The sequence below is a fragment of the Thermobia domestica genome, chromosome 11 (assembly GCF_964235325.1).
Source record: "Thermobia domestica chromosome 11, izTheDome1.hap1.1, whole genome shotgun sequence".
Lineage (NCBI taxonomy): Eukaryota > Metazoa > Arthropoda > Insecta > Zygentoma > Lepismatidae > Thermobia > Thermobia domestica.
In genome coordinates, this window is record NC_137464.1 from 16,018,933 (window position 1) to 16,045,217 (window position 26,285).

A 26,285-nucleotide genomic window follows, 5' to 3' on the forward strand; every position below is an offset into this window, starting at 1 on the left:
GAGGTCATATATTCAAATATAGAAATGGCTGCTAACAGAAGAGATCGAAAAGGGCAATTTGGAGTTTACTATTTTGAGTTTTCAGTTAAGTTTTGATATTTTTAAAAAAAGAAATCCTCTTAAATTTTTAGAGAGAGCCATCCTGAGTTTAAGTTGAAGCTCAACAGAAGGGAAAAGGGAGTAGTCAGTCTCTGTAGATGAGATTTTCTCTTTTTCTCTAAATTGATAGGAAGCTTCTCTCTCTCTCTCTCTCTCTCTCTCTCTTTTAAGACCAGCCAACAGGATTATATATAGGATGGCTCTTTCTAAAAATTTAAGAGGATTTCTTTTTTAAAAAATCAATATTTATCGCAGATGTTTATCATATAAAGTCTCCCGAGGTTTCTTGGTACATTTTTTGAACAAAAAATTACTTTATTGAAAATCAATTTTAATCAAGTACATATTGATCATTATTATCTATGACCTTTGCCATTTTTCGGGTAGCTTCATAATTCCATCGGCGTAGAACTTCTGAGATTTATCGTCGAAAAACTTGGCCAAGTGATTTTCAGCGGCGCTTCGGTCGGCCATTTTTTTTTTACCATTAAGAGAGTTTTGCAGAGACCGAAACAAATAGTAGTCAGACGGTGCAAGGTCCGGGATATACGATGGATGCACCAAAACTTCCCAACCAGGTTCCGTCAATTTGTTGCGAGCCATTAAAAAGTGTGTGGCCGTGCATAGTCATGATGGAACACAACTAACTTTCTGCTCGCCAATTCTGGTCGCTTTTTCTGGATTGCTTCGTTCAAATGGTCGAGTTGAACAGACACGAACTGATGGTTTCGTCAGTTTACAGTAGCTCATAATGGACAATTCCTTTCCAATCCCACCAAGTACTCAACATAACCTTGTTTGCCGACAATCCAGACTTGTGTTTCATCATGACAATGCGCGGTCACACACATCTTTGATGATTCGGAACAAATTGACGGAACTTAATTGGGAAGTTTTGATGCATCCACCATATAGCCCGGACCTTGAACCGTCTGACTACCATTTGTTTCATTCTCTGCAAAACTCTCTTGATGGTAAAAACTTGGCCGACCGAAGCTCCGCTGAAAATCACTTGGCCAAGTTTTTCGACGATAAACACAGAAGTTCTATACCGATGGAATTATTAAGCTAACCGAAAAATGGCAAAAGGTCATAGATAATAATGGTTAATACGTATGTAATTGATTAAAATTGATTTTCAATAAAGAATTTTTTTTGTTCAAAAATGTACCAAAAAACCGCGGAGACTTTTTATATGACCCTTTATAAGAAGGCTTAACATGTAATTTTATACGTAGTTTTCTCTGGGAGTTATTGTAAATATTTGACATCAGAATCTTTTTCTCTGATACTATAAAAAGAACACATTCTTTATAAAAGAATGACTTTTGCTTATCCCATGCGAGGCTAAACATCGATGTAGAGACTTGAACGGTGCTTTGGCCATAAAAGGCAGGCTTGCCGCGTTCACCTATGAATACAGTGTAGATCAGCGTTTCCCAACCGGTGTGCCGCGGCACACTGGTGTGCCCTGAAGGGGCCGTTGGTGTGCCACGAGGAAATCAAAGCAAAATTGTTAATTTTATAGCAATCAAATTGCAAGACATAAGGAAAAATGTATATGTGTATTTTACATTACTGTGAATCTCTAATATGAATCTAAATTTTAAGTTTTATGCCGTGTTACTTTTCTGTACATTTTTATGCTGAAAAAGTATTTGTTATCATTGTTATGACCATTAGTGCTCTTTTAATAACTGCAGACTATTGCGTAACTTGAAATTTTAAAATATTATTTAATCCTTTCAACAAAGCAAACATACATACAAATTACCAACATTTGTGTTTTAGAACTAAAAGAGATTTGTTTGTTCATTCGTTATTTAGTGATTTTCCTGCTTAGTAAAAGGTTGGTTGGATACAGTTTTAAAAAGAAAGCGTATTTTTAAAAACCTGATTCCAATATTTGATTGCAATTGTTTTCTATTTTAAAATTAGAATAAAAAATAAGCATAATGAATTAGCTTAAGGGAAAAACAGTGATCGAGCTTTCATCTCTGTGAGAAGGAGATCAGTAATCACAGAAAAACTACCACGTTATTTTATATTTACAATTAATAATATCTATGAGTGTGCCGCGAGAATTCAAGCTATACGCATAGTGTGCCGCGAGAATTCAAGCTATACGCGTAGTGTGCCACAAGTTGAAAAAGCTTGGGAAACGCTGGTGTAGATAATGACCGCAAACGTGTAAAATAAAATATATAAAATACATTTGCCCTATAATAGGAATAGCAGGCTCTTTTCTTATTAAAGATATTTTATTTAGATTGGTTTACCGCTTACAGACATTAGATGCTACAGTTTTAAAGTCTAGAGATGTATAGTCTTATCAAGAGACTAGTGGTAGGCTTTACATTTTGAGTCCTGGTATCAGGATTCGATTGTTTCTTAAGAAGGTTACACTATTTTAAGCCTCTCTGATAGAGTATATTTTCGATTCCACTCTCAAGAGGGAGAAATCAGGGCCGTGGTTCTAATTTTATCCTATATAAAGCCCGATCTTAAGTAATAGACGAAACCTCATATAGAAGTTTTTACCCTATTCTTTTAGTATCCTTTTAGTGATTCTGTCTGATTAAGAGACAGTTATACGAATACAGAAAGGCCAAGTGTCCTACGAACAGTGAAGCAACTAGGAGGAGGGGGCAAACCGGTCTTGTGCCTCGGGCGCCGGATTGGGGGGTGTAAAATTGGACAAATATTTATTTTCACTATAAGGAAAGGAAAGGAGTTTTAGCAAACTAAAGATCATTAAAAAATTACTTCAGAAACTTAACAGGACAACAACGACTCACCAACTTTAGGATAATATCCACAGAGCATAAATTAGCTTCAACGCCATCTTTCGAGGACACTGTAAAAACATTTGCAGCCAAAACAGCTCAGAATTTTAAATTTTAGCTCCAGCTTTTTGTATTTTCGTTTAACTTACATCGATTTAAAAGATTTACAAAATGTCCGAGTATAGTATTCCTGACAACAGTGTGACTGCTTGTTATAATCAAATATTCTATCCTAAAGCAACAGACTGTTGATTCATTCTACACATCCCGATATAATTCCAAAGACACTGTGATTTGCAGTTATTATGATAAGAATATAATAATTTGGCAATCAAATATTAATTAGTTTGGCGTTTTATCTTGTACTGAAAATTTAGTTCTGTATTGCAATTTTGAAATTAAGTTTTACCACTTGAAGGCCAGTATCAGGTGTAGTCGGGGAGCGTTTTGGTTTGGTTGGTCATGGTGGGGGGGCACTACGGCGAGTTCTTACCCTGGGCGACAACTAGCTTAGTTGTGTCGCTGCCTACGAATGGGGACGACACTTTTAGCAAATTAAAAACTAAGTAAACCAGCCTGAAAGAAAACGTCTAGATTTCTTGTTTGCAAACCAAACTTATTAGTGTGTTTTAACAATTTAGAGAGAAGCTAAATTTAAAATATCATTATGATAGAGAATCAATTTCTAGGAAGAGAAATTGAGTTAACGGAGGTAAAGGAAAAAATCCTGGTTTTAAGTGTTAGATAACATGTAGAGAAATAGCCGTAACTTTTTAACAAGATATATCTTAATAAAGAAGTTCTAACACGTAGAGCTTTGAGATAACGTTCTGGTTTAATAAGGTTTCCTGTGGCGTAACTCTACAGTTCTGACTCTATACAGGGGCCAAACTCTAGAGTTTGGAATCTGTAAAGCTTCCTCATTCATGTTTGTAATACGATTTGGATCAACTGAGATATCTTAGTGTGTCTAAATAAATGTAAAAAGATAAAAGATTTAAAAAAAAATAAATTCTTAGAAAAAAATTACTATTAATAGTGTGAACAAACGCAATGTTGTCTCCCAGAAAACACACACGCCTACGAGAAGCATATACGCGATTCCTCTACGGTGAATATGTTTTGCACTATAACCAATGAAAATGTGCAGGTCCCTTCTTTTTCAATCGGAAAAGTCATCACCGGTTTTTCGTATCTGTATATTTAATTAATTTATTTATTCACAGTGTTTCATACAGCATTAAACCAATTGACTGAAACTGAACAATATGAAATAACAAATAAAATAAAATAAAAGAAAAAATAAAAAAGAAACAAACAAAGAAGGTTTACCTCTAAATTTACAATGTTCTCTTTAGCTGTGTTCTAAAGTTTTGTTCAGAAGAAATGTAGGTGGCTCATAACTTAGCAAATTAACAGAAAAAGTTCGCCGGGCAGGAACTCGAAAGTTAATTTCTGATAGCAAAAATTCACAATCAATTTTACTATTGATAATCTTATATAGGTAAAGTAGGTCTGCGGCTGGCGTCGTTTGTTTGGGGTACATAAGTTCATTAAAGACATTTACGTAATAGGTTAGTAGGTACTGCTATATTTCATACAAGTGAACAATATTCAATAATCGGGGAAATATAAGCCTTATAAAACATTTTAACGCAGGGAGACTTTGTATTTCAGGAAATCTATAAAGCAGACCAAGTAACTTCATAGCCTTGGATGAGATCGATGAGATGTGATGCGTAAAGGAGAGATTTTCATGAAAGACAACGCCTACATCTTTTTAAGTTGACACGCGTTTAATAGGTGTTGTTGTTGACACTGTAAGTCTGAAGAAGCTCATTCTTTTTTAACCGCTTCCCGGATTAACCCGAGTTATTTCGTTTTACTAAGTAGATCAGTGCTGGTCGAATTTTCCTCCCAAACGTGACTATGTTGTATACGAAATATCTAGCAATAAATCACGAAAGAACGGTCGACGAAACAAAGTTCGAATTTACTCGTCCTGGTCCAAATTGAAGCACAGGCGGAAATCTTAATAGTTCGGGTTGCTCCGCCAGGACCTGGTTACCTCGGATAAAGTGGACCGGGAGGTGGTTAAAGAGATAGAAAAGATAGAACATTTGTTGGAGTTTAAAGCTAAATTCCACGTAGTATACTAGTTTCTTAGTACATCTAGGTCAATTTGAAGTAAAGAAGCATCATCTATAGAGTTAATGACTCTACAGAGTTTACAGTCATCAACAAAAAGCAGTATAGTTGATGAAGAGGATGAAAAGATGCTAGGTAAATCGTCCAAATGCAGTAACAACAAAAACGGACTTAGCACGCTCCCCTGAGGGACTCCAGATAAGATGGGACTGTACGAAGATAGGGATCCACGAAGAGTAACGCGTTGTTCTCTCCCTGAGAGATAATAATCTAGGAAAAAGAGGGTCTGTTCATGAATACTGTATCTATTAGAGGGTTTGTAAAGAAGCAACTTGGTGTTTATAGCGTCAAAGGCCTTTGAAATGTCAAAGTAAACAACATCAAGCTGGCAGTTAGCCATAATTGCTTGTGCCGCATGGGTGCCTAACACATGTTACAGACATACCAGGTGTCATCTTCCAACAGGGTAAGGCAACACTCTATTTTCATATTACCAGTAGTTCAATAAGCTTCTACCATGCAGATAGATTAGCCGTTCCGATAGTGAACTTATTTCTTAGTCTTCACGCACTACGGGCATTATGTCCTGCATTTGAGGAGGAGGAGAGTACGTTAAGGATAGTCTCCAAGCCACCCTTACCATCTGCGAACACATTCCAGAAGCCATTGCATCAGTCGGTCCTGATATGCTTCAATGCGCGTGAGTCCTCATCCCTAACTGAGTACTCCCTAGACTACAGCACGTGCTTTTGGTGCACACGGTACTGGGTCATATTTGTGATGGTGAAGTATTGAACCCACTTCAATGGTTGATTCTACTTGAAATCATTTACACTTTAGGTCTCCTTTTATATAGCATCACTGTTGAACAAGCAAGCAAACCAATCTACCACGACATTAATGTATAACGTGTATGGCAAGAGCTTGGCTACACGCTCGATGTGTGTCAAATGGGAAAGGAATGTAACACTGGACACCTTCAATATGGAATATAAAATTGATTCTGTCTTTGTGTTTTTCTTTCCATTAATACCACTTATGTTTCTGAGGGTAATTAACATTGACTAATGTGTGTTTTATCGTCGATGGACAACCAGCATAGCTCAATGTAACACATCTACAAGATTATGATGAATTTCTTCACCGAGTATTCTGTCATTATTCGATGCAGTGTAGAGACGCCGAACAGAACGCTGTCGGGTTCTGATGACAACAGCTCTGACAGCCTCAATGTTCTTTTGTGTATGAGCACTGTGCACTCATCCTGTGATGTTTTTTCTCAGTCAAACCAATGCCCTCAAACTTAAGCACCCATGTGGTTCGGAGGCGGGAAGCAGAAGGGGCAATTGCCCCCTCCAAGAGCTTGAGGAATACGTATACTTTAATCGATTGTCAATATACTAGTACAAAACGTGAAAGTCTTATGTCGGTGGTGCTCTTGCCCCCCCCCCCAAGCAGTTTGAAATGACGCCCCTGATGTGGTTATTGCAAACGCGGATGGAATTTGTGTATGTCGTACCAGATTAAAATATTGTCGAAATTTTCGACGAGCCGCCATATTGTCACTTGTTCTTTTAAAAACCTCTCACACATTGCCAACACATATTACAAAATTTCTTGTCTTATTGAGATAATCACTATATATATCCAGGGTTAATTTAACGAGCCGCGGTCTCACGAAGGTTGAGAATTGTTAACCTAAACTCAACTGGAAAATTCCTCAAGCTCCCAGGTAGGTTAGATGAGACGGTGGAATGAATAAAGTGGGAATAAAGTACAGCGAGAAAACCAACGCACACGGTGTTTGTCCACCACAGAGTCCACTCAGCGCGGGCTAGGATCGAACCAGGGACCCCACGAACCAGAGGTGAATTGTTTACCACTGGGCCACCGTGCCCTGAGTTAACGAATTATCGGTATTTAGCAACAATGCTTGATATTTAATACTTACGTTTCAAATTCTGACAGTTCAAACAAACAAGATTTCCTCACTATTGCGTGACCAAATCAGCAAAAATTTTAAGACAAATCGTTCCTCAGGCAACCCTTCATTCTTAGGTAAAATACGAGTTTTCTATTTGTCTCGTTAAGTCCTGCTCAACATTTAGCCATGTTAGCTGCAAAAACTACCTCTGTATTTCGATACAAAGAATTTTTCTCTCTGCCCACTATAAATCTCTATCTTTAAAGGAAAAACTTCACTGCAAGATATATAACTTTCTAAAACAAATTCAAACAAATCCCTCGCACAGTAACAGAATAGAAAAGAGAAAGAACAATGAAAAATAACCCAAACACAGACACAGAGAATAAACGAAAGCGGAAATTTTGATGAGCAGAAGAAAAACGCAGGAAATGGATGAAAGCAAGCATCTAGGCACGTAAATGGAAACAGTTTTTCTCCGGAAGAATATAACGAGAGGGAAAAAATATCTTGTTTCTTTTATCATTTTGAATATAAAAAAGGACTTTAAACTTTTCTTATTTTCTTGAAATAATAATAATAATAATAACATTAATATAATGCAAGTGAAAATATAAAGAAGTGAATAGGTAAAATGCGCATTTTCTTTGTATCTTCACTGTTTCATGTTAATAAACAAAACAAAGATCTCTCCTTCTCGTTTTAAATTATTGCTGTAATAATCTTTCTCTAGGGTTATTGTTTAACATTATTCCAGCTTTCACACGTCACAGATCTCAATCCTTTATATGCTTTTTTTTCTGAAAAGTCTGCTTAAAAATTAAAATAAACGAATGCAGCTTTTATTTAAAGATAGGATTGTGTTGAACACTAGAATATGCATGGACTCCGTCAAAATCACTGTTTCAAGACCATGTAATGGAAGTCGAGGTCTCGGTGCCTTATCGAGAATTGAATCTGGGATCTTGTGAATTAGAGAAGCTACTCAATGGAACTCTACTATTAAGACTACTTGAGTAGCCATTTTGTTAGATACAGAGATACAGTAGCTATTTTGCACCTGGGTGTCACTCGAACTAGAGCTAGCTCAGCTCACTAGCTCAATGAAGCTCAGGTTCATAACCCCTCTGGGTTCGCTATTCTCAATTATGCTTGAATTCGCTCAAGTTTCCGCTTACCAGGCTCAATTAGGCTTACACTCACTCGAGTTAGACGCACGACCCTCAATCAGTCTTGAACTTGCTTGTGCTCACTAGCTTAAATCAGATTTGTACTCGCTCATACTTGCGCTCACTAGCCTCACTATCCTCAATTAAGCTTGCGCACACTAATCTCAATAAAGATCACACTAGTTCAGACTTGGGGTCATTAATCCCACGGGGTTCGCTATCCTCAATTATGTTTCCACTCGCTTATTTCCGCTTACCAGTCTCGATTAGGCTTATACTCACTCGAGCTTAGGCTCATTACCCTCAATTAAGTTTGCACTCGCCTCTCTCAGGCTTGCACTTGCTCGTACTCACTAGATTCAATTAGGCTGTATTCGCTCATACTTGAGCTCACTAGCCTCAATGAGGCATGCACTTGCTCGCGCTCACTACCCACAGTTAGGCTTGCACTCCACTTTGCTCACTAGCCTCAATTAGGCACGTACTCGCTCATGCTTGCGCTCATTAGCCTCAACGACACTTGCATTTGCTCGTGCTCACTAGTCTCAACTAGGTTTGTACTCGCTCATGCTTGCGCTCACTAGTCTCAACGAGGTTTACATTTGCTTGTGCTTATTAGCCTAAATTGGGCTTGTACTCGCTCATGCTTGCGTTCACTAGCCTCAATTAGGCCTGTACTCGCATTCTTGCGTTCACTAGCCTCAATGAGGCTTGCATTCGCTTGTGTTTGCGTGAGCTTAGGCTCATTATCACGCTTGCGCTTACAAATCTCAAAAAAGATCACATTAGCTCAGACTCGAGCTCGGCGTTCTCAACGAGACTCGCGCTAGCTTGACCTCGTGCTAATTAACCTAACTGGGCTTGCTATCCTCAAGGACGCTTGAACTCGCTCGTGCTCCCGTTCGCATGGATTCGGACTCTGGCTCCTTACCAACTTACAGGATTGGTGTTCACATGAGGTCGGGCATATTACAGAGCCGGGCTAACAAGTTTGAACTTCTACATATGGACAGTTCAAAATTATTCGAAAGTCGGGACGGCAGCTCAGTGGTGAAACTCATCTCAGGTGAGAAGAGTCCGTTGATTTATCTCAAACTATAAGTAATGACTCGAGATATCACAAAATCGGCAAGAAATATCGAGAAATGTTTCTTTAATATGAATTCAGTATCCATTGAATAAGTTGGATCTCAACAGCAGTTTTAATTATTATTATCAACTACACATCATAATCGGTGGTGGTATAATTTAAGGATAACTAAACAAGGGCATGCATGCCAACAATAACACCGGGGCACATCGTAAACGCCACAGGCACAGTCGTTGGCTTACTTTGCTGATCTTGCGCCCTGCGACTTTTGGCTCTTCCCCCAAACTTAAGGATCATCTTCACGGCCAACACTATAGTTGTGACATGGAGGTGGAAGCAAAAGTTAGGCAATGGTGTCGCCAGCAGGCACAATTTCTTGCTGACGGCATAAAAAAAAAAAAAAAAAAACTTGTTTCGTGTTGGTGCAAGTGTGTTGCCCGTAATGGGGACTATGTTGAAAAATGATGCCACCATTTGTAGCTGATATTGCAAGATTTCCACTGATACCTGTATCGGTGCTATCTGTCAAACACATACAAAGTTATCACCTTGGAGGCATTACTTTCTGAATCACTTTTGTGTCCATTATACATATACAGTACATCAAGAACAACCTCCATCTCTGACCTTATGCGTCTATTGCAACCGATAGTTACGTATCTACAAATTCCAGTTTTAGTAATGAATTCCCATACTTTGGAAGTCTCCCCTAGCAGGCACGTAGCCAAGGGGTGGGTCCGGGGAGTCCGGACCCCTTCCCCCTTAGGAACCAACAATGTAAAAAAACTGAGGAAGGCGAAATAAAAAGAAACGAGAAAAAAAGAAGAATCAGCGTTAAAAATATAAAGTTACAGCAAGCGTTTGGTTACTCTTTCTTATGAGGAGCTTTGTGCGGAGGAAACAGGGGGGACGCTTAAGTTGAAATTGGATATTATTATAACAGAGCATTCCGAATTTCATCTAGCTCCATGGTAATCTTATGGACTACAAATGACGATCGATAAATCGATTCGATCAGGTAGTCTCTCAGGAGAACTTAAGAAGATTGAAAGAATAGGTCTATATCTTTTTAATACTTTTTTTATATGCTTTTATTCGAGATTCTTCATAGTTCTTTATTATTAAAATACTTACTAACATATCCTAATTTAATAGTCCTAACAAACCAATATGGGTATGTTGCCAGTAAAATAGTTTAGATTTTTTTTGATCGAGCCCCTGGTGTGTAACCAGACTATTTCATGTCATCCCCCCCATTACGAAATCCTGGCTAAATGAACCAATATATCTTTGCAGTAAAATAGTTTAGAATGATCGAACCCCTGGTGTGATAACCGCAGTAATTTGTTACGGACCCCCCCTATTACGAAATTCTGGCTACGTGCCTGACCCTAGTTTCACAATGTAAAACTCACTCGTTGTAAAAATTGAACCTGGCTTTTTATAATATTCCATATATCTTTTACAACCATTCGTAAATGCTCTGCTAAGACCCCTCCATCAGGCATCTAACGATCATTAGTCTCTCCGCAAGAGCTTCTGACCCAGCTCTCGATTTCTCTTCACATTGTTCTTTTCTATTTCTTCTCTTGCGTTCCCATATCCTGAAAACATCAACTTGACATCTCGAAAGCACACGAGAGAAGAGAAACAAAAGAAATCGGAAAAGATCATTTCGCTCATAGATTGAACGTGCCGTATCGCAACTCAAAAAGCCTTGAGATCTTGGCGTTTTACAAAGTACATTTCATGGTGAAAAGAATTGGCCTGAAATATCTCCTCTACAAGTTCTTTACGTGCCGGGAAAGGGCTATTTTCGCACACCATTTAGTTTCGCGATGAAAAAAGGGTTCCGGGAAGTGTTTCAGACACAACTTACAAGAAGCTGCATAATCTAAACTGAATACATTCCTGACAACTGATTTATTTATCTGAAAGACAAGAGTTCTCCTCAAGTGGAAATGTCAAAATACGTAATATGTAGCTTAGATTACAAGAGAAAAATACCACCCAAGTTTCAATATCAATGCAAGACGCTGTTTCGGTATGGAGCGCTATTACAACGTAGCTAAAATAAATTCCCAAACGCCTAGATGATGTTCATTCAACTCAGCAATGCGTAGTCAGTATATCGGATCTTAACATTATTTGTGGCTTCTACGATGAAATTCCCTAAATCTTAAATATATTAGCCTCCCAATTGCTTCAAATGCTTGGAGGACGCGATGACTCAGTGGTAGAGCGTTCATCTCTAGTAGGAGTCCCTCGCTCGATCCCAGCTCGCGCCAAGTGGACTTTGTGGTGGAGAAACACTGTTTACGTCGGTCTTCTCGGGGTTCTTCCGTTCCCTCCTACTTTCTTCATTCCACCAATTTATTCATCACCACCGTCTCCTTTAGCCTCCGTGTGTAATCGTGAGACGTGATTGGTCAACAAAGAAACTCTCTTGTTTATACCGTGAATCGATTTCAGAACCACAAGAATCAAAGGCACGAGATTAATTACACAACAATCTATGTTAGGAACGAGGTTACACTAAAACTATATGAAGTATGGAGTAATGTACTGTGCGGGACAGAAATGTAGAAGGTACAAAGGAGTGATAAAAAGCAGTTGTAAGCGATCGAAATGTAGATATGGAAAGAAATGGAGAAAAACAGTTAACTGAAACAAAAAAAAAAAGTTTTGAGGGGAGAAGAGTATAGCAAAGGATAGTTAAAAAGAAAGAAAAAACTAGTTACATGCCTTTCGATATTACTTGAAGAGCAATATTATCGGGGTGTCATAAAGGTGCGGTAGAAGATAAAACGGAAAGGGAAAAAGAAGAATGCATTTGAAGGTCATATTAAGAGTCTTCATCCCGGCGAAATTAAAATACCGCTAATTTTACAGTAATTTTGTGATATCTTCAAATAGATAAAATATAATCGAAATGTGGAACAAGAGCGCCCTAGACAATATTTTACATGAGAAACCGTTATCACGACTCACTTATCTGCTTTCGATTTCGAGCCAGTTTGAAAACCGGCATTTATTTTCGCGTTTCTAAACAGCTGAAAACGGAAAGCCACTAGGTGACTTGTGATAACGGTACCTCACGCAAAATAATATTGTCTAGGGCGCTCTTGTTCCATATTTCAATTATCTTTTATCTATTTGAAGATATCACATAATTACTGCAAAATTAGCGGTATTTTAATTTCGCCGGGATGAAGACTCTCAACCCTTTTAGGTTCATGCCGTTTTTAGGTCAATTATAGACTTTCAGTCAAGCGGCTACAGCATCATCCCTATTTGTCGTAGGATCATGGTTTATACGTTGTATTTTTCACAATTGACCAGCCTTTTAAACGATACCACTCACATTTCCCTATCATGTCCCTGAGGCGGGACATTTTGAGAGAAACCGAGATTTTTCTCTGATTTTTTTTTTTAAATTTTGAGCCCCTCTAGTTTCCACTGTGTTAACGCACAGATCTGAAAATCAACTGAAAAATATTAAGGGTGTACTAAATTTCAAGCTTCTAACTTGAATAGTAAAGGCGGGAAAATATTTACAAATGATCCCCACAATGCCTCAGATTACCGCAAAAGACCCTGATCTCAGGTAATAAATTTCCTGAGACATCCCTATTTATCCTGGGGTCATGTTTTGTGCCTCACTCTCTTTAGAATAGACCAGCCTTTCAAACGGTACCACTCACATGTTCCATCATGTATCTGAGGCATAAAAATCACGGAAAAAGGTATTTTTTGAGTTAAAAAAATATCCCTTTTCTTTAAATTTTTGTCCCTCAAACGCAGAGATCTGAAAAAATCTGATAAATACTACTCGATGGACTGAATGTTTGTGCAAAATTTCAATCTTCTAGGTGTAAAAGTAAGCCCACAAAACATAAAAATAGGCTTACGAAAAAAAATTTTTTTTTAAAGTTATGACGTTATCACCTATATCTCGACGAAGGAAGGCGTGAAGACATACGTAATGTGTTCTACAATGCCTCTATGCTTGGAAAAATTACGAAGTTAAAAGCTTTATTGGTACTTTTTTAATAGAATAATGAAGACACTACTTTAGTACCTAAAAATAGGTACGTGTACTAGAACCTAAAAGGGTTAAAGATGGTATACTTCATATACCAAAACGAAGAGATCAGTGGAATACTTGCATAGTGACCTGTCATTTATTTCAAAATATTAATTATGATAATACGATTACAGAATTGACCAGCAGTAGTATGCAATCATCTATTAAAAATCTGTCTTCTTCAGTAGAACATGGGAAAAATATTAATCAAGGTAAGTGAATTTCTGCATAATAAAGTCACTGTTGTTTAATTTCTATTTCGGGTATCAATAACCCTACTTTGTACCTATCCCTTGATTCCAGATCCGTAATTTCCATTCTTAATATGATCTTAAATCACAAGGAGAAAAAACTGGCTATCCTAGTTTTGCTCTACTAACCTACGGAGGATAGGAGAGTTAAATAACGGAAAGAAACGTTCTAGATATCATCCGACAGAAGTTTTTCTGGCCTACTACGAGCTACTACCAATATTTCCACGTTCAATTTAATTCTGAATTTATAGTTAACCTTTTAGTTTGCCTTATTTTCTGTACCTCTTCCAAAGTAAGGCAGTTTTTAGGTAAGACATTTTTAACAACGCAAACTACTGGAGTGTGTGTCGCGAAAAATGTGCAGTTGTTTGGTATTCAAAGCAAACCAAAAGCAGTTCGAAAAGACCTGAATTCAGCACTTCATAGATGCTTCTATTTCTGGCCATATATTAGTAACATAAGTTAGTAAATTTTGATAGTACCAAATTCAGTGGTCTACAAATTTCATGAATTTTAACAAAAATATTGAAATGAAATTTTTCAGTTTAACGTTTCACAATTATGTATTTTAGGTTGAGACTGACGATTAAGAGAAGCATTATGGAAGAGTCGGTGGAACTAGAACGTGAAAGGAAACGGGAGTACCCCGAGAATACCCTCGTACACGATGTTGTCCACCACAAACTTATTTAGCCGGGGATCGAACCAGGATCTTACGCACCAAATTAAGCGCTCTACTACTGAGCCAACCATGCCCAACAAAAGTATTGAGATAATGTTAATAACTACCCTACTGAATTCATAATTTGTATTGAAAGCTAAGAACTCGTTTTCGATATTGATATTCGTGAATAAAGTGTAATAACTTGTGTAGTTTTATCCATTTGATCTGAGGTGTAAAATATCAATTTATTTGAACTGCTTTTCATTCGCTTTGTACACTAAACAATGGCATCTTCGCGACATATTGCCTAGTACTTGAAGTTTCAAAAGTGTTCTAGTTTGGAATATGGAAAAGAACAAAAGAAGATTCACCGTGACTTTGGAATGGGAAATTAAAAGTGAATAGTTTAACGTCTCACGCTTATGCCGTTTAGGCTAAAAGAGACAGATGGTTAACGAAAATGAGTGACTGCAAAACTAAGTTTTTGGACTCTCCCACTGAGAATCGAAACCGAGATCATGTGTACCAAAAGGGACATGCGCTACCCGCTAGACCAGCGGGGATAGTTTATTTTGGAATAAAATCGAACTGGGTGAAATTGAGAGGAGCCCCGAAAAGCTCTATTGAATAGCATCTGGATAGTTGCATTCTGTTGTCCTAATTATTCGTTACCCTTCCTCGTAAGCCTTCTACGTAAATGGGCTAGAACACGCACAACACGATTCAGTATAAATACTTCCGACAGGGGATTAACTTTACCCTTATCCTTCGGCAAATAATGTGATATGTTTTGAGCACTGAGTTACAAACCTGCAAAACAACATGCTATATTGGAAGATGCTTTTACCTGCGTTTTCACTGAGGGACATGTGTTTTTGGCGATCCGTTGCGTCTTCGGCGTCTACAGGTTGACTACTTAACGATAGCATCGTCACTCGGGCTACGACGTTACTCTTCTCTTTTGCGTCGCTGTACAAGTCCAGCTCGAGATCCATTTGTTTCTGCAGCACCTACAGAAAATAAAGATATAAACAAAACACTTAACAGAATCGTTGTGTATAAGTTGCTTTACATGGCAAAAGAATATAAACTTTCTGCTACTGTTGTTCAGATATGTTCCGTAGTGTTAGTTACTCTTAACGGAGCACTAATATACAAACGCCAAGGGCAAGGACAAAATGCTACACAAAAGCCATTATTCTAAGCATCAATACAATTTGAAATAATTATAATAAAATCACTATTTCTTAATAACCATCATGGTTGGCAAAAACCATGGTTTTTATTGAAAAAAAAAAGTTTTTTTTTTTGTTTAAACTTGCTTTTGTGCATACCCGTATGAGTCTGCTTTAATTTTGTACACACCCATATAAAAAAAATCTGCTTTAATTATATTTGTGCACTGTTAATATGAAAAGTTCTAGTTTACTTGTCTTTATGCATTACGCCTATGTTAATAGCATTTTGTAAATATTAAACAATCTGCTTTCCAACATTTTCATATTGTCTATTGATACTGAACTGTTTACAAATAATAAGACGAAAATGATACTCAACGATTCTTCGCTCGGAACAAGTTTCCCCTATCACACCACAACAACTATTGGTTGAAAAAAAAAAAAAAAAAAAAGTGGAAATAGAAGCAACTATACTGTATACTACAAAATATCACCCGGATTTCAAGTTTGTTCTGGAAATATAGTAGATAACTCAGGATCTACAATGCACCTAGCAAGTTTCTCCATCACAAGAAGCTTAAACTTTCCCATAACATCAACACTGAAATGTGTTCCATATCCATTAACACCTGTCTACAACAAACTCCTGTTTGTAGGCAGCATGCACGAACTGTCATCTTCCTCGGGGAATTTTTCGGTTCACCGAGATTTCCAAGCCATCCCAACCTTCCCTAGGGGCAACTGGATTATTGGATACAGCTCGCCAAAACAACCCGTTCGTTCTCTGATGTTTTCACTACTGCACACGCACAGCAAGAACATCTTGAAAAACGTAACGCCTGACTTTACGATTACATATGAAGGTTAGTGGAAAAATCTTCTACAATCAATACAAAACGAGAGAAATTGTAGAAATTATTTTTTTAATTTTATTTACGTATTCTTTTAAGTATTCACCTTTACTATCAAGTCACCTCTGCATACGATCAAACCAATTTTGAGAGCATTTTTTCCACTCTGAGTCCGCTACCTCAAAAACAGTTCTTCTGTTCTGAATACTGCTTCAAGCGACATAAATCACTCACCATGCATCTTCTTTTCACGTGTGGGAACAAGAAAAAAAAATCATTTGGGAGTACGGACAATGTCATTAATTCGACATTTTTATTGGACAAAAATAAACAATTTCATGCGCTAAGTGGGAACTGGCGTCTTCGTGGTGCAGAATGATGCGAAGTTTTGAGTTTGTTTTACACAATTCATAACGACCTCTGGTAAACAAATCGTTCTATACCACTCAGCATTTATAGCCTTTCGATCTTCTAAAGCTACGGGCTGCCGCATGTCCAGTATAACCGAAGAAACAAGCAATTGTATGCTTGGCACTCCAACGAATAGATAACGTTTGTTGGTTTCGGCTCGCTTTGAAACACTTAAACAGTGGACTGCTGTTTAGTTTCGGGTTCGTATGAACAGATCCAAGTTTCGCCTTCTATAACGATGTAATACACTAAATTTGACTTACCAATACTGAATTTTTTTGAGAATTTCTTTACATCAATTGAGACAAGTCTGTTTTTGAGTTTCGTTAAGTTGGGTAGTATCTAATGGCTTGAAGGTTTCTGTACGTTCAATTGACCATGCAAAAACATATGTATTGCGTTCATGTCCATGTTCAAGGATACGTGAATCTCACATGCCGATCTCTCGCAACCATTCCACGCCATAGTACCAACATTACTAGAAACAACAGACGTGAATGGACGACTTTCACGTAGTTCATCACTGAGAAATGTGCGACCATGTTGAAATTCGAAAAATCACTTATACTAGTCCATGGTTCTTTATCCCCAAAAGCGAAATAAAAGTTTCTCCATGCATTGTTTCCAAGGATGTTATAGAATAGAGGATCTGCCCATACAACAAAATCGTGAAGCCATACGTCACTGCTTCGCCACACCTACTCTGCCCACTCCGCGCCACTAAGATCGCAATGTTTCGAGCCAACAATCATGGCGGAAGCGAGAGTAGCCAATCAGACGAGCCGGCTCAGACGATGCTCGGTTGTTTTTCGACTTCATTGAGTTCATGTGATGAAGATACGTATGGCCACATCCTCTATTTTATAACATGTTCGATTGTTTCGGTATTAAACTGCATTTGCCCGAAAGTGTTCATGAGAATTTTTCATTTCTTACAGAAAACTACTTCTTCAAACTGCTGTGAAAATTAAACGAATAAGCCTTAAAAAAAAACAATTACATATATTAAACATAAAGCATCTATTCTTCTGAATGTTATAATAAAGGAACACTGGTGCCAATGTTCATACAGTACTCGCAAGAAACTTTTTCGGCAGCCCTCGTATATTATAAATGTAAAACAAATTTCAATGGACCGCTATGCGAATTAATGTTGAGAACAGAAGTATCAAAACTAAGTTGAAGATTATGCAAATACAGTCTTAAAAGTGATTTCCTCAATTCTACATTTCTCCTGTCAATAAGTACTCCAATTTGTCATGCCGAGGACGATAGCATCCGCTCTCTTGGAGGCGAGCTAGTACGGTGGGGAATAACCTATATGATAAGGGCTGACCTAGGATGATAAGCGCACCCGCCAACTGCACTGAATTCAAGTCTCGGTTGTGGTACGGAGGCCACAGTAATAGTAGGTTCCATTCTTTATGACCTCGGTATTGGACAAGGACGCTAAGCACACAAATTCAGAAGTTTTACACTTGAGTATGGATTTTGCTTAATTAAGAAAATTACGTTCTTTCTATTCAGAAGAAAACTGTAATATTTGTTTTGTTTTGCTCTGAAATTACTAACCAAAGACGTGCAGGAAAAATATGTGCAATTACTGTGGAGAATGCACAAGCCTTACAAATTACAGAACTGACTCGTAAATAAGGAAAAACAATAAATACTACGAGTAAATTTGTTTTCTAAAGAAAAATACGATTCAAATAGTGCACGGAACACCATCATATCTGTATGTTCGTTCTAAAATCACTAGTTTACAATCCAGGAACGGCTTTGGCAGAAAGCAGTTAGTTGGATGATTGTAGTTAGCACAATGACTCTCACGTCAATTACTTTTGGCTTTCTAGACAGTGTTTCACTTCTTCTTAATTCAACTGGTACGCCAGTTGTCCTACGACACTGGCTCAACCCTGAATATTCTGTGAACTCACGAAAATTGAATTTGGGGCCATGCACATTACCCTATTTAGTTACGCACGTTACTCTAATTACGAAGTTCAAATACCGGTACTCTTAAATGGTAAATGGCTCTGTTTCCTAGATCTATTCTCTATGGGTTTTGTCTTAACATTGTGCCTTCAAACAGGATCGACGCCACTAATATCAGGATGGGACGGATTCATGTAAACAGGTGAAAATATTTTCTCTTAAAACTATTATTATTATCCCTAATAGATATTTAATTAGAAACATTATTGCATTACATAAAAACGAAAAGATACACCTCACTTAATCTAACTTCCAATGTCGTTTGTTTCTAGTGGCTGAAAACGAAATGTTACGTATGGAACTTACTATAGTCATGTTATGTGCTAGCCTACAAACATTATAATGGAAAACAGAATAATAATTTTTGACTAAATGTTTGAAGAAAAAAACTAAATTATAACTGGATCAAAGAAAAGGAGGAAAGAAACGTATATACACATACTGGTCTCTGATTTCTTTTGAGTGTTAGGAATTACATTTCTGGCCTTCCGGCATATATGGCCATTCTAGCCTGTCATATATGAGGGATGACGTCTCTCGGCCATCAAACTACCTGGGGAAGTGAGGAAGGAAGAAGTCTGGGACCTGGGCACCATCTCGGCATTTGCCTCTTGTGAATAAGGAAAACTAAGGTAAAACGTCACTCAAGATTGCTAGCCTCAAAAGGCATTTACACCTTTCCGACCGAGTGTTCCAGTCTGTAATCGAACCTGAGAAGGTTCATATCTCTCTCTGTTTTCTTTATCCAGCAAGTACTGGTATAGTGTCTGGAATTGAACTTTTGAAATTTTACACTATCGTTGACATCGAAAGTAAATTAATCGACTCGTAAGCTGAGAACAATCTGGAAAGTTTAACTTGTGGGAATGTGACTGCTCTTGCAAGTATTATTACAACGTACTGTTCTAGGATGAAACTGGAAATTATTTAAGCGGAAGATGGATGTTCAAGTTTTTCTCTACACAATAGAGAATCTGAAAATATAGTAGGCACAATTCCTTAAAACTAATAAAGGTTACTCACCTGTGACATGTTGATGATCCCTTCTGCTAACGTTTTGAAGCCCAATATCGTTCGGTTTTTATACCGCTTCCGTCTTTGCAACATTACATGTAATTTGTTGCCGTCCCTTTTCAGGAAGTGAGGATACTGAAATTAAAGATACATTTCAATAAGACTTTTGTGAAGGTTTTAGAAATACATTTAATTTTAAATTCAATTTATACACACTGGAATTCTATTTTAGAAGGACTATAAAATAGTTTCTCAAAGTTCCTCAAGTTCTAATCTCAGATTCACGCAATGCCGCAGGAAAAACTCTGTGTTAGAGAAGACAGAAAGATAACAAAACTGCTGAGGCTAAAAGGAACAAACGGGTATTTTACAAGAGCATGCTGGAATCAAAATAATAGTTTCTTAGCACACACTGCTCTGCTTTCGGAAATTAAAGAATCTTTAACCAACTGATAACGATAACACCTTTTCCCCTTCCCGTTCCGTTTACGGACGTTCATTCTTTGGTCAATGGTAACCGCGAGAAAGTTAGCAGACCGCGTATACGTAAATACCGTAAATACACACACAAACACATATATATATATATATATGCTAGCATTAGTCGTTTTCCTTTGAAATTCCAACGTACAATATTCGTAAAATTCACTCTGTTTAATACCAGACTGAGTAAAATTTAGGAAATTTACGATTATAAAGTTAGTATATATGCCTTAGGTACAATTGCATCCTTTACAGTACACTGACTTAGTGGTAGTGTACTCGCCTTTGGTGTATGAATGGTCCCTGGCAACTCTTACGAATTGGATTTTGTGGTGGATAAACACAGTGTGCGTGGGTTCTCCCGTTTCCACTCTTTTCATTCCACCACTTCATTCATTATCATCATCATTGCATCCCTTAGCCTTGGTGCATAAGTGTCTAAAAATTCGTAATGATATACGTTGTACTTTAAAAATAGTAGTTTTTGGCTCTGCGTACCTGAAATGTTTCAATATTTTTGCAGTAATTAGTATGGACTTTTCAAATTTGCTCTAATTTTTCAGAACATCTGCTCATTTGTCCATTAGTATATAGTAGCAGAATATCCGTTCTTCGCACCTGGACAATTCCTTTTCATTTTCGGCATAAAGGGCTGAATTTGGATTTAAACTGTATGGAAGTGTCACTGTTCTCAGCGACCCCGAAAACTATGGATTCGGCACTAATATTGGACATTTCCGATCATTTTTAGATATCTCCCCTTCTCCTCCCAAGTTGCGGGAATGAATTTGGAATGAACGGCACCGGAAGTGTCACTATTCATCTCAGCGACCCTGAAAACTATGGATTCGACACTAATATCGATCATTTTTGATCATTTTCACATGTCTCCCCAAGGCTATGGAATGGACGCCGAGACCGGGGGGAGGGGGGGGGGGCCGGGACGACAAATCAACATAGTTCATGGAAATCAGATTATGTTGGTAAATGATTTTTTAAATAATGTTAATTCAGATATTTTAATAATGATCAGGCCACAGCTAAGTAAAATTTATTTATTTCATAAGGACAACACAACAGGTTTAATGTCCAGTTATAGTGTCGTGTAAATGCTTATCTAACATACACTATTATACATACACAAATATACGTCCTTTAATTATGCAGAAGTTATTGCCTGACAATTGTTTTGAACTTGTTTTCGGACATTACTAAACACATCTACTACATAAAATTAATCATTTCCTTATATGAAGCACACATTTTCCACAAGGAGACTTACGTAATATGTTAGTTCTTTCTTTTCGACAATAGAATGTCCCAGTGTTTGCTGTTCTAGTCTTACCTGTTGGGACACGTAATAACACTTCTGAAACTAATTTTGGACAATCAATTTTACCGTTTAGTAATTTATTTAAAACAACAGATTAAATACCCATCTCCTTTTTTCTAATGTTTGAAAACTAAAATTCGTTTCTAAGTCTTCATAGAGGATATACTTTGGGTAGAAACCGGTTTTCTTTATGATAGCATTGTTTAAAAATTTAAACTGTATATTTTCTATTGCATCAGAGTATTTAGTGACAGTTGGTGCCCAAACAGTACAAGAGTATTGTAATTTTGACCTCACATTCAAAAAATTTGACCTTATAAATGTTGATTTTTTGTAGAAATCCTGTCCTATCATATAAATTAAACTTAGGTTTCTATATGCATTACTCGTTATTGCGTCAACGTGTTGAGCAAAAGTTAATTTGCTGTAAAATGTAACTCCTAGATCTTTGATAGTATTTGGGGTGCACAAGGAAGTGCCACTTATTGTACAGGTTCTCGTGAACGATACAGATTTACATTTGGACACATTCAGGACTAATTTATTCTTATCATACCATATTTGAACTCTCTGTAGATCTTGTTACAGTCATCACTTGAACTTACTTTGGAATATAATTTGAGATCGTCGGCAAAAAGAAGAACTTGAGAAGTATTAATACACAGAGGAATATTGTTAATAACAAGAAAAAACAACAGGGGACCTAGATTAGATCCTTGAGGGACTCTCGATAGAGTATTGAACTTAAAAATTACCGTCCAGTCCTCGGAGGTTTTTTTTTTTTTTTTTTTTTTTTTTAAATCTTGGAATTTAATATTTGTATCGTTATTTGTATATTCTATGCTATTACCATGTTGATGTGTATCAAGTTCAAAGTAAGCAAGAATAGCACTCGATTTCAATAATGGAAAAACCACGTTTTCATTAACTTTTTATGTTTTAACTACAAAAGCTATTAACTTTTTAAAAAAACTGACATAATACCAACTTCTTTTTACTTACATTATGATCTTACATTCCATATTTAAATCTAGGAGTACAAAATAAACTCTGGCTGTTTTTCATAACGTACTGGGGGGCGCCTGGGGATTCTCGCCCCGAGCGCTTACAACCCACGGGACGGCCCTGTGTCTCACCCCTCCTCTACGTTGCACCGTCAAAGTGAAATGATAACTGAACTGAACCCAGGTCTGAACTTCATCTATGCTGAAAGTTTGATCGAGATCGGTCAGGCAGTTCGAGAGGTATGATGTCACATAGTCACTTTCATTTTTACATCCGTAGATAGATAGATTGCACTGGCTATGGTAGACAAATCGAAACTGATCTTACAAGTTTTGGAGATACTGTACAGCAAACAGAAAAAAGAAAAGTAATAATTTAACAATCGGAATGTAGAGGTGTTTACACAGTAACACCAACTATTAAATACGAGTAGAAACATTATTGGTTAGGGTTTAGCGTCCCTTTTAAGCACAGAGCCTACACTGTATGAGACATGAACCGACGCTTTAAGATGGAATCTGAACCACTGCAATGTGTTTAAATTCCAACGTTTTCCCTACGGAAATCGAACCCGGAACCTCGTGCATCGAAGGTGCGCGCGTCAGCAACTAAACCAATAGGAACGACTAAACTGGTTAGATGATTTGGAGTTTAGCATTCCAGTCTGCACGAAGACTAAATGAAATGTTGACCTACAGCTTAACGTAGGATACGAACCACATGAGTTCCCACCGGGAAACAAATGCAAGTCTCCTCCGCCAAAGGCAAGTACGTTAACGATATAGTCACGGGCGGGGCGGAGAGATATGGAAACATTGTTTACTGACCAGAAAAGTGGGAAATATTGTTGCAAAGATTTGGACGAACGTCTTTCGGTCACAAGTCAAAGGAGAGAAACTTAATTTACAATCAGTTTACGACAAAATTTTGGTAAAACGTGTTAGGTAGTCCTAAAGGGAACACGGCATGTTCTATTCTTCGTAAAAGATCATTCACGACTACTTTGGCATGAACAATTCTATGGATAGACTCTTATGACCTTCTTGTGTTTGGCGTTGGGCCATTGTTAATGCGCCAACCAAAAGTTAAGTCCTTCTATAAGATTTACCTTTGAAGCATATGGACTTACGTTCTCATTAAGCTACCAAAGTAATTACTTAGATCTGGTAGTTGTCAGGGAGCTATAAAAACTTTTTTTTTTAATTTAGTTTCTTCAGTTTCTATATGTTTCTCATTTATAGCATACTGTATCTGTTAAGCTTATTAGTGAATGTACTAAGGATATGCAGAATACAGGTACTATTGCACTTTTGTTTACAGTAGTACATTTATTCCCATGGATGGGTGCGAATAGAGATACTTCACACTTAAACTTATCACAGGGAATTTTGAGGGGGTGCCGGTTTTTTTATTTTCCAGAGTTGGAAACCCTACCCAGGAATAAGTTTTTTTTTCTTTAACGTTTTGCAATCCACATGTTCGAATGGTATTTTACTGTTGCCAACTGTATCACATCTTTATTTGTGAAGTCACAAAAACAAAAGAAAGAAAAAAAAAGGAAAGTTAACCTTCCAACTAGTCCTATGTAGTTTACTGCATATACTAAGATACCCTCTCTGTTCAGCCTGAGAGGAACAAATTGGATACCACATAACCATTGACTAGTCGTAATGTTAGTAGTACCAACTGGAATGGACGTTTATCACTGTAGCTAGCATTTAACTGTGGACAATTGCAGCGCTTCAAATACGAATCCTTTATTCCATTTCCCGAATGGCTTTTATTTTTAATTAAAATTCTGCAAAGCCACAAATTAGTATCTTTCTTTCTTTCTTTCTTTCTTGGCGGGAGCTCATGTGGTTCGGATTCCACGTTAATCAGTAGGTCCACGTCTCATATAGCCTCGCTGCTGAACGGGACGTTAAACTCAAAATCACCTCACCTCTTTCTTTCTTTCTCTCTCTCTCTCTCTCTCTCTCTCTCTCTCTCAGCGATAAATGCTTGGAGTAGTTAGCGCTATCCAATCACAACTCTAAACGCTTTGAAATGCTCTTTTTTGATCCTATTAAGACAAATATATTTTATTTTCACTAGAACAGAGCTATTTCGGTCGGACAATGTTGATACAGACTCTAAGGGTTTCTGTCTGATTATTCCTTTGCTACGTCTAGCCTGATATTTCAATTCCCTAATCTATGCCCCGAACTATTCGCTATAATCAAGCCTCTAACTATTCGCAATCAACGTACAGGGTAGCGAAAGATTCATTACACAAGCTTGCAATTTTTAAGGTTCCAGTGAGCAGTAAAGAATTCTAATAAACATAACTCGAAGAAGTCGTTATATATTCTCCCAAAACCAGAAAAAAGTGATCTCTTTCCTTCTCTTCCATCGTCACTCAAATATATATATATATATATATATATATATATATATATATATATATATATATATATATATATATATATATATATATATACGAGGGCGAGTCAAAAATTATCTACACTTTTGTGGTAATGCTGTGAAAGTGTGATCTTAATTCCTCCATTTTTCTTTCTTCTGTTGCAGATATATCATGGCTGCTCCATTAGAAGTTTGCACCAAAGAAAAACAACGAGCAGTAATCCGATTCTTCTGGTCGGAGGGTCAGACATTCATCGCAGACTATCATCGTAATATGGGAGAAGTGCACTATCACGTAAAACTGTTTTTGTGGCTCGAGAAGTTTAAAAGTGGTCGAACAAGTGTAACGCATGAAGAGGGAGCAGGACGGCCATCAACCTCCACTACAGATGACAACATTCAGCAAGCTCGAGAGATGGTTCTGGCGAATCACTATTGATGAGGTAGTAGCTGCTCTGAACATCAGTCACGGCTCTGCCCGTCAAATCATCCTCGACGGGCTCGGTTTTCATAAAGTCTGTGCACAGTGGGTACCAAGAAAGGTTACTGCAGAACACTAGCTCACTCGTGTTAGGGTCTGTCACTGGCGATGAAACATGGGTTCATCACTATGAGCCTGAATCAAAGCGCCAGAGTATGCAGTGGAAACACCCGACGAAAAAAAAAAAATTAAGACTGAGCCATCCACAGGAAAGGTTATGTTAGCTGTGATTTTGGACTCTCAGGGGCTCATAATGGCAGAGTTCATGGAAAAGGGAAAGACGATCAACAGTGCGAGTTATAGTGAAATGTTGGAAAAGAACCTGAAGCCGGCAATTCGCAACAAACGCCGAGGTTTTGTTGTCGAAGAAAGCTTTGTTGTTTCATAACAATGCACGGCCACACACGGATCATCACACTATTGAAACCATCAACAAGCTGAAGTTTTGAATTATTGGAACACCCTCCCTACAGCCCAGACCTAGCTTCATCTGACTTTCACTTGTTTGGGCCACTCAAGGATGCTTTGCGTGGTCGCCGATTTTGCCTCAGATTTAGACGTGCAAAATGCGGTGCAAAAGTGGCTTCACGACCAAACCGAAAACCGTTTATTTGGAAGGAATACGTAAGCTCGTTGACCGTTGGGTTAAGTGCATTGATAAGGAGGGAGATTACATAGAAAAATGATGAGCATAGTATAACCGTAGCTTTATGCAAATAAACTGAAGAATGAAAAGTGTAGATAATTTTTGACTTGCCGTCAGCATATATTCCGGATGTTAATCCTAGGCTATTTGGAACACTCTCATAGACAAATTTTCCAAAATGAAGTGTAGGAAAAGTTGACCGTCAGAAATGAAATGAAATGAAATCTTTGAGTTTTACGTCCCACGGTTATGCCGGTTAGGCTA

At 37.6% G+C, this 26,285-nt stretch overlaps 1 protein-coding gene across 10 annotated transcripts in view; it reads right to left on the reverse strand.

The window, feature by feature from the left end:
* KrT95D (phosphofurin acidic cluster sorting protein KrT95D) overlaps positions 1-26,285 on the reverse strand; it is a 387,731-nt gene that overhangs the window by 104,751 nt on the left and 256,695 nt on the right. For all 10 annotated transcript variants that reach the window (XM_081730106.1, XM_081730103.1, XM_081730107.1 and 7 more), the window contains exons 4-5: positions 19,680-19,805; positions 15,069-15,231 (exon numbers count right to left, since the gene is read on the reverse strand). In XM_081730106.1, coding sequence (XP_081586232.1) covers positions 15,069-15,231; positions 19,680-19,805 — 289 coding nt within the window. The remainder of the gene's footprint in view (positions 1-15,068; positions 15,232-19,679; positions 19,806-26,285) is intronic.